General features: G+C 38.5%; 2 protein-coding genes across 2 annotated transcripts in view; one reads left to right on the top strand and one right to left on the bottom strand.

The window, feature by feature from the left end:
- Sobp (Sine oculis-binding protein) overlaps window positions 1-10,341 on the top strand; it is a 40,993-nt gene extending 30,652 nt beyond the window's left edge. The window contains exons 2-4 of the mRNA XM_028179758.2: window positions 1,417-1,549; window positions 7,445-7,623; window positions 8,856-10,341. Of these exons, the coding sequence (XP_028035559.2) occupies window positions 1,417-1,549; window positions 7,445-7,623; window positions 8,856-10,121 (1,578 nt within the window). The 3' untranslated portion in view covers window positions 10,122-10,341. The remainder of the gene's footprint in view (window positions 1-1,416; window positions 1,550-7,444; window positions 7,624-8,855) is intronic.
- A 267-nt stretch (window positions 10,342-10,608) lies between these two features.
- Window positions 10,609-13,087, bottom strand: LOC114246960 (guanine nucleotide-binding protein subunit beta-like protein 1). Its single transcript, XM_028179733.2, has 2 exons — window positions 12,123-13,087; window positions 10,609-11,702 (listed from the first exon to the last, which is right to left on the bottom strand). Exons 1-2 carry the CDS (start codon window positions 12,270-12,272, stop codon window positions 10,884-10,886), a joined length of 969 nt encoding a protein of 322 aa, XP_028035534.1. The 5' UTR covers window positions 12,273-13,087; the 3' UTR covers window positions 10,609-10,883.
- Between the last annotated feature and the right edge of the window lie 737 nt (window positions 13,088-13,824).

Raw genomic sequence — 13,824 nt, 5'->3', positions numbered from 1 at the left:
GACATCAAAGCCTCAATTATAACATTATAGCTGTCCTCGCCCTTCATGCCGAAATGCATGACTTTTTATTTTTATTTTTTTATTGCTTATGTGGGTGGACGAGCTCACAGCCCACCTGGCGTTAAGTGGTTACTGGAATCCATAGACATCTACAACGTAAATGCGCCACCCACATTGAGATATAAGTTCTATGGTCTCAGTATTAAATATATGTATGTGTATAATAAAAATCTTACATTTATTTCCGTTATCTGGTACCTGTAACACAAGTTCTTTACGAACTTATCACGGGACCAGTTAACGTGGCGTGATTGTTAGTAAATATTTATTTATTTATTTAGTATAGTTACAATGGATACCCCTCTCTTCAAAACGAAACGCATTACTGCTTCACGGCAGAAATAGGCGGGGTGGTTGGTACCTATCCGCGCGGACTCACAAGAGGTCCTACCACCAGTAAATACGCAAATTATATTTTTTTTGTTTCGCCAAAAAACACTTAGACTTATGAAACTCTCTACCACTAATGATTACTAAACATAAGTTCGATAAAGCCCGGGACAAATTATTTAATGTTCAGTAATATCCTACAGTTGTTTCCCAGTACGTTTGCACTTTACTGCTGTTAGTGACGTGCAAATTTAATTCACATTCTTATTTTAATACTTTTCGGGTTCTCTGCGCAAGTATTAATCAGGATTATACGATTACATTGTGACTTTGATTTGTCACTATCTTGTGACATTTATCCTGCGGCACAAAATTAATTAGTTCTGATGTGAGTATGAACATTTTAACACGCTTTAATTAGCTCGATCTGTATCGAAATGCTCCGAATACCTTGGACAACGAAGAGAACCAATCTTAGAACAACTGCAGATCATGACAAGATTGTCTACACTCTGCCTTCGCCGTGCACTCGTGTACATTGGACATATACATTTACTGGTGGTAGGACCTCTTGTGAGTCCGCGCGGGTGGGTACCACCACCGTGCCTATTTCTGCCGTGAAGCAGTAATGCGTTTCGGTTTGAAGGGTGGGGCAGCCGTTGTAACTATACTTGAGACCTTAGAACTTATATCTCAAAGTGGGTGGCGCATTTACGTTGTGGATTTCGATGGGCTCCAGTAACTACTTAACACCAGATGGACTATGAGCTTGTCCACCCATGTAACTATAAAAAAAAAGAATGTTAGATTACGTCTCTTCAATTCTATAGGTGCTATAATATGTTTATGTTAAATGTATATGGATTTCGGTTTTCGTACGCATTACTAGACTCATCATTCGCCTTTGGGATCGGTCACTTACAGCATGTATAGCCCATCGAAAGGCCTTCAGAAGATTGTTAAAGAAATTGAACGACTTAAAAAAAATCCTTATCTTTCAAAAATAAAGTTGAATTTTGATTGCAGGACTTCGCAGAAACAGCCATGAACGAACTTCTTGGCTGGTACGGTTACGAGAGGCTGGAGCTTAGGAGGTGGGCCGCCTCGCGAGCAAAAGACGCTTCCAGCCCTGAACAATCTAATGAACAGAAGAATAAAGGTGAATTTTGTTGTTCATTTACTGATATTTTTTTTATTGCTTAGATGGGTGGACGAGCTTGCAGTCCACCTGGTGTGGACCGTAAGCATGGCAGTCAATGTGTTAATTAACTACCGTTCTCGGCCTTTATAATAATACTGTACTGTATGTTACCAGAGCCTTCGCTCGACTATTCAAGGAAAAATGTCAATTGGTTTTTTTCTAAAGTGTCACGTGATTAATACGCTCTTTACGCTTTTATAATATTTATTAGCTTCAGACGTATGTATGTTTGTAACAGAATCTTTGAACATGATTTTGACACCCTTCAAAACGTCGAAATTTGGTATACTTATTAAGAACCAATGACAATTCAATATTAAAAAAAAATTAAAATAAAAACGCTTTTTTTATAATAAAATCATTTTTTCTTACACTTTTTTACACTTTTTTTACACTTTTTACAAATTTATTAAAATTTATTTACCATTTTTAGTTGGATTTTCTATAAAAGCGTATTTTTTTAGTTTTTTTAAAATATTATTAATTTTTCTAAAGATAATTGAACGGTTCCTCGTAGGTATGAGATATTGTATCAGGATAAAATATAGCCTATGTCACTCTTTCGACCTAATACTGTCAATTTAAAATCATGTCAATTTACTTCGTTTTGACATGAAAGAATGAGAAACAAAGAAACAAACACACTTTTGCATTTATAGTAGTATGAATTACTGTAACAATGTGACGAATTATTATAATCGTGTTCTAAATATGTTCTGAAATGTTCGTAGGTATTCGTTTATTTTTTCTTGTCAAGCATTCAAAACTTCTTACTGGTGGTAGGACCTCTTGTGAGTCCGCGCGGGTAGGTACCACCGCCCTGCTTATTTCTGCCGTGAAGCAGTAATGCGTTTCGGTTTGAAGGGTGGGGCAGGCGTTGTAACTGTACTGAGACCTTATAACTAATATCTCAAGGTGGGTGGCGCATTTACGTTGTAGATGTCTATGGGCTCCAGTAACCACTTAACACCAGGTGGGTGTGAGCTCGTCCAACCATCTAAGCAATAAAATCTCAACGTACCTCATTACGCCTCTGGACGCTGATGTGATTAAAAAAAAATAACCTACAATCAATTTCGACATGTAGGTACATTATGTACCACTTTATCATAACAATTTACATTGAAATAAATGACTATTTTCTCGGAAAGGCAACCCTCTTTTTAACACAGCTGTATTTCTGGGAATTGTTTATTCCCGCAGTTTTTCGACTGTCACGGGAAATTAAGCTTCTAATCATACTAATACATTCCCGATAGATATTTCTTCTAAGAATTAGTAGGGTTTCATTAATATACTCCCTACTAAGTGAAAAATGTAATTGGTTTTTTTACTAGAAATATAATTTAGTTACACATATTTTTATTAGACTTAAATTACAGTATTTTTTTGTTTAATCCTTTTATTGCTTCGTTTCGTGGTGCGTCCAAGGACAAATCTAGATTTCACGTCATATTATGATAAAGCAGTCACATCTGTGATATAGTTTGTCACGTCCTTACGGATCCCTTAGATCCAATAACCTTTGCCTTAGACGCCTTCAGCTCTAACACTAGGAGCAGGCTTAGGGACCCCGGTAACCGTACTCGTCGAACTCGACAAAGAGTTCGACGTGCAACCTAAACCATGCACCAGCCCGCTGAGTTTCTCGCAGGATCTACTCAGCGGGTCGCGATTCCGATCCGGTAGTAGATTCATTCGCGAAGCAGCTTCTCTTGAGTTGTTAGGTCTCCTTCGGAGGCGCCCGGACAGCTGTTAGCAAATCCCACCCCGCCTAGCTGCCTTTGCTCGCCCGCCTGGTCTGGTGAAACTGGAAAGGCCACCGGGCCACCAGTAATCCTTCAATCCAAAAAAAAAGATGTAGTTTGAAGAGTAGGAAATCCGTTAACTTCAACCCACAGATAACCCCCAACTTCATTGACCTCTGTTGTCTATGGGTGACGACAACTGCTTGATACAACACGACAAAGGAAATTAAACGTTATTTTGTGATATTATACAACGAGCCATAAGCCGGATAAAAGTTAACGTTGTTATCGTTTATAATGTGATAAAATTATCGATATTATATAATAAAAAAAAAGGTTTACAAATTTAATATTTTGAACACGTAGTATTGAATATCCGAACAACGGGATAACTAAAAGCTTTGAACATACGTAACACAATCCATACCTATTCGTTCGATGTACGCTCACGAACATTATTTACGAATTTGATACCGCTAAGCCGGTTTACTATTCCTAATGAACGCACCGCGAATTCGCCTGTTTTATAGGTTATAACCCCGTGGTATACTGGGGGCGCGCTAGTTGTAGCTATGGTTTTAAAACGCTGTTTAGTTGCCAATATATATTTCAAGATTTCTACGCTAATACTGCTCATTCCGGTCATGGCGTCATTTGGGGACAAAATGTGCGAAAAGTTGCGTCCATTATAATTGGTGTCTAGCTTATCAATGAAAAATTTTAGATTAGATTTCCTTTAGAGATTTATAATATATTACAAATCATTGATATAATGAAAATGTTGATCGATCTCCTGTCGATGAGTTCCTAGGACTCTTAATAATTTTACAAAATCATTTGAATAACGCAAAAAAAATATCAGTTGCAATTTTTTTTTTTTATTGCTTAGATGTGTGGACTAGCTCTCAGCCCACCTGGTGTCAAGTGTTTACTGGAGCCCATAGACATCCACAACGTAAATGCGCCACCCATCTTGAGATATAAGTTCTAAGGTCTCAAGTATAGTTACAACGGCTGCCCCACCCTTCAAATCGAAACGCATTACTGCTTCACGGCAGAAATAGGCAGGGTGGGCGGGTACCCACCCGCGCGGACTCACAAGAGGTCCTACCACCAGTAATTACGCAAATTATAATTTTGCGGGTTTCATTTTTATTACACGATGTTATTCCTTCACCATGGAATTTGAAGTCATCTCATCTTTGACGGTGGATATTCATGTTGTATTGCCTGTGGACTTGAGTCTAGCCATGCAAAACCAAGCAAAACTAGTCTATTCATAGAATGCACTAAAATGCTTGAATTTCGCATTTAAATGATATTTAAGACGACTTACCACTTAGAATAGTACTATAAATGCCAAGGTAAGTTGGAGGAACAACTTCCCCCCTTCAAACTTTCCCCTTTTTCCCCACTCCAGATAGGTCTTCACCCAGTAGTGATGTGGGCATCGAAATAGCTTTGTTTGTAAAACAGTCTTGCGGACAGATACCGATGTAGGTGTGGCGCAAGTGAAAACGTAATCTTTGCGGTTTAAATGGGATTATTAAAAAATGTATCGTGTTACAATTTTGAAGACGCGTACATTTATGAATCTTTGTTTTAAATCTATAAAATGAAGTTTATATTTTGTTTAATTAAGTGAATACGATTGGAAATAAAATGAGTCCAATTTAAATGACGCCATTTAAAGAAACTTCTAGCCCTATAGTGTACAGAAGTGAATGTTCACAAACAAAAGTAAGGTTACGTAATCTGATAATTTTTCAATTAAACTACAAGGGTTTCATCATCATATTTCTGCCGCTTAGCAATTGTACCGATTGCTATCATTCACAGTAGAAATATGTTAGTAACTTGACTTGACGAAGCCAAACGAAATTTACAAAACACCATATTTATAAAGTATCATATAAGTCCACAGTGCGTTTCTAGAGATCCTTTTGCCACGTACCATCCGACTTTGGAATGAGCTCCCCTCCACGGTGTTTCCCGAGCGAGCGACTTGTCCTTCTTCAAACGAGGCTTGTGGAGAGTACTCAACGGCAGGTAGCGACTTGGCTATGCCCTTGGAATTGCTGAAGTCCATGGGTGACGGTAACCACTCACAATCAGGTGGGTGGGTATGCTCGTCTGCATACAAGGACAATAAAAAGTTTCGAATAGGTAATTTTCTGAGTTTACATAGCATTAAACTTAACAGACGTCATCTGTGTGCTTAGTGCGAGTTTTTTAACGTTCTCGATAGCGTAAAAGTTAGCTCATATTCGTATGGAATGGGATCGTTTGCTTACGTTTGCCGCTAGGGGCGCTGTTCCAACTGCATACAAAAATGGCTTAACTTTTACGCTATCGAGAACGTTAAGAAACTCGCACTAAGCACACTGAAGATTTGACGTGAAGACTAATCGCAGGATTACGTGTGTTTACTTCGATCAATAATACTACTATTGATCGAAGTGTGTTTACTTAACTTTGACATTTAATACATTATAAAGTATTTAGTGTCGACTGTCTGCTCATAGGGTTTATTTGCCGATAAAGGTATGTAATGCGTGCATTATAAAATGTATCGTGATCCAAGTTGAAGTTAGACCAATCTGACTAGACCCTTATAAGGAACTTGATTAATCGGTAAATTGATTTATACGAATTAAAAAATAAATAAGTATTGTAAATTAATATGATTTTTAACGAGCTATCAGTGTCCTCCATCAGGCGGGCTCGGTAATGAGAAAGCCGGTGTTTAGTTTCGCGTCGTATTTTTTTCCCGTTTCAATATCATTCGCAAATTAATTGGAGATAGATATTTGAGCTCGTGATTTACAATAAAGAATTATTTCGACTTGCTATCGTGTTCCGCGGGCGGTGTCATTTCATTCTCGCTTATTCTTCTGACATCTGCTAACGGCGGGAACATGTAAATATTAATTAACTAAAATTATAATTTGTATCCCTCATGCATTAAGAATGTAATTTTGAATTTGAATACGTACCTATACGTTTTCTATGACCATTTTTTTCAGTTTAATCAAACTATCAATTAACTAGCTTTTGCCCGCGACTTCGTCTTCGTGGAATAGTTCACAAATAATGCTTTATTTTAGAACAAATTTGGTTAGCATAAAAAACTTTATAGTGAGCCAACCTTAATACATAGACATATGCTATCGCCCACTTTTTTCTAGATCTTTTAAAGGGGAACAATTCTGTCATATATTATTTTAGCGAAAATTTAACCGTTTCTGCAGCGCACGCAGCTGAAGCTCTCAAAAGATAAAGATAACTCCGATTTTAAAACATTATTTATTGGTGCTCCGCTTGTATTGGTCTTAGCGTGATGTTATATAGCCTATATCCTTCCTCGATAAATGGGCTATCTAACACTGAAAGAATTTTTCAAATCAGACCAGTAGTTCCTGAGATTAGCGCGTTCAAACAAACAAACTCTTCAGCTTTATAATATTATTAGTGTGGATAACAACTAAATGATGACCTCTGACCTCCCAGTCTAAATGAAGACGAGGTTGAAGTGTTGGAAGTATGGAAATGAGGGTCATAGTTCTGCGAAAGGAACCCCCGATGAACGTTTAAAACCTCCCTTTTCTTTTTTAATGCTTAGATGAGTGAACGAGCTCACAGCCCACCTGGTTGTTAAGTGGTTACTGGAGCCCATAGACATCTACAACGTAAATGCGCCACCCACCTTGAGATATAAGTTCTACGGTCTCAGTATAGTTACAACGGCCGCCCCACCATTCAAACCGAAACGCATTATTGCAGAAATAGGCGGAGTTGTGAAAAAAAAAGTACCTACCCGTGCGCACTCACAAGAGGTCCTACCACCAGTAATAAGATATTATATAATATTGTATTTTATTTTATTTAAGATAGTATATAATAATAATTTGTTTGGTTTTCGTCAGTCGTCAAGATAATTTAAACTAAATGTACCTACATACGGTTTGATCTCACATTTTTTATTGTAGAGTAGAGTTTCGAATAATATATATATTATGAAGATATGTACCCGTGCGGACTTACAAGATGTCCTACCACCAGTAAGTTTTCTTCTCTAAAACCTCTTTTCTTCTCTTGATTCCAGATGAATGTTCGTGGTGTAACAAAGGTATAACGAGTGAAAGCGGCGCGCTCCAACACGCGGGAGCAACCTTCTGCTCGGAATTGTGTTTCAGTCAATCGAGGCGGGCCAATTTCAAACGCGCTAAGACATGCGACTGGTGTCGGCACGTTAGACATACTGTTGCCTACGTAGACTTCCAGGTAACGTGTTTTGGGCTATTGCATATTAAACTAAGATGGGCAGACGAAATCCACTGCCCATTTTGAGACACATCAAGTCAAAACATTGATACAGCGGGTGATTTATCGGTTAAATCGTAATGCATAATCTAAGCACTAAGCAGTGCGCTTAGGATTTTTATGGAGAATTTGTATGGAATTGGAACAGCGCCTAGCGGCAAACGTAGGCAAACGTTTCAACTCCATACAAATTTGAGTAACTTTTACGTAGTATTTAGTACTTTGAGTAACGATCGAGAATTTAAAAAACTCGCACTAAGCATACAGGCATTAGTGTTTCTTAAAACCTGTGTATTTGTTACATGATCACGAAAAATGAGACACCTACTCACTCTTCTTCTATCTATAAAAAAAACAAAAGAACATATGAATTATAAAGCGTTGAAGCAAAAAAATAATTAACGTCAAAGACCATTAATGATGCTAATGGTTAGTGACTCACGTCCTTACGGATCCATCAGATCCAATAACCTTTGCATTAGATGCCTTCAGCTCTAATACTAGGAGCAGGCTTAGGGACCCCAGTAACCGTACTCGTCGAACTCGACAAAGAGGTCGACGTGCAACCTAACCCATGCATCAGCCCGCTGTGTTTCTCGCCGGATCTTCTCAGCGGGTCGCGATTCCGATCCGGTAGTAGATTCATTCGCGAAGCAATTGCTCTTGAGTTGTTAGGTCTCCTTCGGAGGCGCTCGGGCAGCTGTTAGCAAATCCCACCCCTCCTGGCTGAGCCTTTGCTCGCCCACCTGTCCTGGTGAAGCTGGAAAGGCCTTCGGGCCACCAGTAATCTCTCAATCATAAAAAAAAAAATGGTTAGTGGTTAATGTCATTCATGGATACCAACAAATCGAAGGGCACAAGCCAAGCCTCAGCTTACTTACCTGTCTATATGAACGGTCGGTTCGTTCTTTTGTCGTCTATTTTATATACATATGAGAACGGCCAATTCGTTGCTTGTCGTCTGGTTCGTGTCCGTCTTCCGTGTCCGTGAAGACATTGAAAGTGCTGCCTGCCGCTAGTCACGTCCGCCTCCGTTCCATTTCTATCTTTGTCTCTTTTAGAATTCTTGTCAAGTCTCTGTCTTAGTCTATGTCTAGTCGTTGTAGGTCTTATGCCCTGTCAGAGGTTGTGCGCCACGTTACTAATGATGCCAAGTATCAATTAATACAAATAATGCAATTCCTATATTTCAGGATGGAGCCACGCAGCTACAGTTTTGTTCAGACAAGTGCCTCAATCAATACAAGATGCACATATTCTGTCGCGAGACACAGGCGCACCTAGACCTCAACCCGCATCTGGTCAACGCTTCGTCATCGTCCAATCTTATCACGCCAGAACTTTGGCTCAAGAACTGTAGAAGTCGCTCCGTGTCACCCGCCTCTGAACGTTCCGGATCTCCCAACCAAGAGCCCGCCAACAAAACGACTGAAAAGACGGACATCCAAAAGTCATCAACTAGGAAATCGCCTTTGCCCTTGATAACCGTAGCGCCCACCGCGAAACTCATGAAGAAACGAACCGAAGAAATGGCTCCGACGCAGAAATCGCCGGAAACGAAGAAAGACGTTAGAAACAAAATGAACTTACGCAAACGCAGGACGTCCAAGTGTTCGGCCACCGTAACGTCTCAGACCGCGCGGCAGCGGACCGCGACGCCGAAAGCGCAAGACCTCCGAATGTGCAGCCCCTCGGAGGGCTCGTCGCCCGCTTCGATCACTAACGCGATACATTCGCCGCCACACGCGATCAGCCAACACCCCGGACCGCCACCCCCGCAATTCCCGAACCCTATGTTCGGAATGCCACCCCCCATGTACGTCGACCACCACGACATCAGGCACCAGAACATTTTCCCGCCGAGAGTGAACTTTATGCCGCGCCCTGGCTTCCCGATCCACCACGAGAGGCCCAGACTGCCGCCGCCCCTCAACTTCCCACCGCCATTGGGGCAGGCGCCGCCTGTCACTGTTCTGGTGCCGTATCCGGTAGTTCTGCCCGTACCAATACCGATACCGATCCCAATTCCACTGACGTCCTTTATCCAGGCTCATTGCAATAATAAGGTTAAGACGGAAAGAGCTCCCGAAGATACAGAAGGTCCGTTAGATTTCACGATGAATAGCGGTAAGAGGAAAGAGCAGTCCAACGGTCATAGTGAGCCCGCTGAAACAAACACGCCCAGAGCGCTCGATGAACAAAACGATGAATTCCATGAACGTATACTAACCGATGACAATAATCGGATGGAAATCGAAGATAACGAGACAGGAAACCCTGAGCAGACCCTACCAAAGTTTAAGATAACGAGACTTGGCAATAAAATGGCTAAGATCGTCACCAAGTCCAGAGAGCAGGCAGAATCTACAAGACCGCTACGTAAAAGGCGAAGGCTCATGGAGGTACAGACTGATGACGAAGCTCTCATTCCTAAAACAAGGAAAATTGTGGAAGTGTAAGCCGCGCTTAATGGGTTGCTGTAGTTATTCGTCCATACATATCACAACGCATGATAAAGCTGAACAGAGTTCATTATTTCGTTTCGCTAGTCGTAGTTTTAAGGAATATTAACATTTTTTGTCGTTGTATATAATTTAAGAGGCACTTTTTAATGTGATATTAGAAAATTACCGTTTACTTGTATTTCGATAGATAATTAAAAATATAATCAGTACATAATAATCTTGTTTTCTTTTCATTAAATCTGAATATAAGTTTGGCATCTAATTTAATGTGGAAATATGCGATAAAAGTACACAAAATACTTTTGTTCCAAAAGAATGTACCGGTCATTGTCAAGAAGTATAAGCTGTTCAAACAATGATACATAATTTTAAATCTTAAAAGAAGTGCCATACATGAAACATACAGTGTGTTCATTGGTATATAAAAGAATATAAATGTAATAAATTGTGAATAGGCAATAGAAACAGAAACACAAAAAAGTATATTCAAAGTATTTAATCTGTTTAAAAATAACTGGAAAATATGAATTTCTATCTTTTGTTAACTTTTTAGCTTAACATCTACATAGCTCGGCCACATTACACCAACACAATATAATGCCTCTACATAAATTTGTACATATTATGAGATCTAAGTTTATAATGCTGTCTAAAAATATAATCAATTAAAGCATTAGTAGATGTATAAAGGCAAAACTGGCATAGACTATGGCAGATCATAACTTGCAAATCACAGTATAACATTATTTGATAATTTCATTGCTTGCTATTATATAAATCCCACAACGTGATAGCACCATCCAGACCTCCAGCTGCCATTATATAAGCTTTCCAAAGTGAAACTTTTTCAGTAGAATAAGCAACATCCTGAATTGCCTGTTTATGTTCTGTAAGGACTACTAAGGGTCTCATTGAGAACCATGAAAATATACGTATGTGTCCATCCCAGCCTCCGCTCGTGAATACTTTACCATCACTCCGTGTCTTCACTTTGTTGATGCCCGGATTCTTAATAGTCACATCCAACTTAAGGGTCAAACTTAAGTCTTTTCTGCCTAAATTAAATATTTGTATCACATTTGAAGCATTGCCTATGATTCCTCTTTGCTGTTCAAGGTGGTAGTCAACTGACATTGGACACTCTAGAACTTGAAGTTTGCTGATACATTTATTGGTGTTGAGATCCCATAACAACAGCCAACCTGCTTCGTAGCCAGCTAGTAGACAAGGTCTATCGCATGGGAACTCAATGAATTTTAGACACATGACATCTCCAAGTTTCACTGACGCATCATCATATTCTAAGGAACCCAGTTTTTCTCCATTAAAATTGTAAATGTTTATTTTGTAATCCTTCTCAGGTACATAGAGTGATGCGAGTTTTGTGTTGGCTTCGAATCTACAAAAACCAGGATAATCTACTTCAATTACGGCATCTTCTTCATAACCACTATTCGTTAATTCGAAGACCTTAAGCTTTCCACCTTTCTCTTGTGTTATAAGGTGGCTGTCAGTGTGTATAAGATGAAGAATAGGAGCTTGACCAACTTGTATCTTCTGCTGAACTCTATTTGTCTGCAACACATATATTTATTATTCCAAGTTGAAATGGAAATGTCATCCTGAATTTAAATTTAAGACTATGTAATATGTTAGTTTCAAATTCAAATATTTTATCGCATGATGATCTGGATTTCACAAACAATCTACAACACATGATAAAATATTCAGATTTATTGCTGAAACTATATTCTGAATTATTTATGAGCATTTTAAAAAGATATATTTGGATATAATGAGGCTTACGGTAGGGAATCATGTAGGTGACGCTAAATGCGTTGGCTTTTTTGATTTGGGGAACTAGCCAACTTTTTTTGGGTCACTTATGTGGGTGATCAAAAATTATTAATCTTAAATGAAATTGAACGTAGAAGTGTAACATAAGCGTTTGCCAAACACCTGCGCAACTACGTTTTGTAAATAATGCGAACTCACCTGGAGGTTGTATGCGTAAACATAACCGTTTTTCGAACCGGCTAGTAACCTCTCTAAGCCCCCGGGTAAAAAACTGAAAGCCAGTGAATAAACTGGCACATTATCGACATTTCGGATAGTGTAAACAGGATCCGGAGGAAGCAGTGCCATTTTTGGACAAGCTCAAACCAAAACTTGTGTCGGAATTAGAAATTAAAACGATTAACAAAATTAATTAAGCCATTAGAAACTAAACCACAACTACGCACAACACAAAACTGACAGAAAAATAGAAAACAGTGTTGTCAGTAGGTCTCGTTCTGAATCTTTAGCATTCTAATTTCTCCTAGCAATGATAAGTAGCAGTAGTAGTAGTCGTTTTAAAAATAATATTAATGAATACTGTAAATTTTATCAAAAATTTACGTTTAATTCATTTAATTTCATATGTTTAAAATAAAATTTAAATTTAAATGTTAGGTTAAATAATTACATTTTTAAACGATTTTTATTAAGAAGCTTTCACAATGATCACATTATTAATTTCATTTCCAGTCACATCATAATTTTCAGTCAGATTTCTTGATTCACAAAATATACCTAATTTCAGTTAATGTATGTAGTTAATGTTTGGAGTAAAATTCTTCATTTACATAATGTCCTTAAATTATATCGGACCCGAATTTTTTTATTATCTTCTAAGGTAAAATACAGACCACGTGATGGTGAATAGTTACTAGAAAATTTAACAGGAATAAGCTTTCTGTCAGTCTGTCATGTTGATGGTAAAAAGAAGATGACGGAATCATCTCAAAACATTTTAAGCATTCATCACAGTGCCGCTTATGGAATGATCCCGATCCTGTAGACCGAATGGTAAAGAGTCGACGTTGCCCAAAGCACGTCATTACGGATCCTCCCGATCCATTAACGGTGCTTTTAGACACCACAAGCACTGGTCACCATCCTCGTCGAACCCGTCGTTGCGACAAAGGGCTCGATGAGCGAATTAACCCATAGACACAGCCCACTGAGTTTCTTGTCGGATCTTCTCAGTGGGTCGCGTTTCCGATCCGTTGGTAGATTCTCCGAAGCACTGCTCTTGCTAGGGTCAGTGTTAGCAACACTCCGGTTTGAGCTCCGTGAGCTCACCTACTCACGTTAGGGTGAAGCTGAAATAGTCTCTCAAGGCTATCAGCATAGGTAGGGAAAAAAAATGGAATGATGTGTATGTAAAAACATTTCGAAAAAGATACAACAGGTATGTTGTAGTGTACTATTATTACCCATACTTTGAGAGATCTATTAAGATAGACCAAACCTTTTAATTAATTACCAAACCATTAAATGGTTAGTCATTAATAATTAAAAGATACAGTTTGACTTGAACTTATCGAGATACTGCTTCTATTTGCCCTTTCTCTATTAATTGCCTTATTAAACTTCTTATTATTATTGTTCTTTTTCTTTTTAGAAGAGCATTTAATATTAATAATTATGTACATTTTTCATCCGTTTTTCATGTGGATTTATAATTATTTTATTTAATGTCTGGGCGTGCATCTTTTTTTTTTAATTCTTTATTAAAGCCACACACCTATTAGGTTAAGTCAGCTGGCGTGGATCATATAAACAATACAAAATTGCATCCTATGATAAGCATTAAACTTTTTTGCTCTAGTAGATAATACCCAAATCACATTCTACTTAACGTTAAGTGATT

Source organism: Bombyx mandarina, chromosome 23 (assembly GCF_030267445.1).
Source record: "Bombyx mandarina strain Sakado chromosome 23, ASM3026744v2".
Taxonomy (NCBI): domain Eukaryota; kingdom Metazoa; phylum Arthropoda; class Insecta; order Lepidoptera; family Bombycidae; genus Bombyx; species Bombyx mandarina.
The sequence above is the reverse complement of the archived record's forward strand: the minus strand, read 5'-3'. Positions and strand labels throughout refer to the sequence as shown.

Bases quoted from the DNA above. Each gene is read 5' to 3' on its own strand.
- LOC114246960 (XM_028179733.2), bottom strand. From the start codon at position 12,272: ATGGCACTGCTTCCTCCGGATCCTGTTTACACTATCCGAAATGTCGAT. The intron at 11,703-12,122 runs GTGAGTTCGCAT...TATGTGTTGCAG, and splicing joins TTTACGCATACAACCTCCAG to ACAAATAGAGTTCAGCAGAA.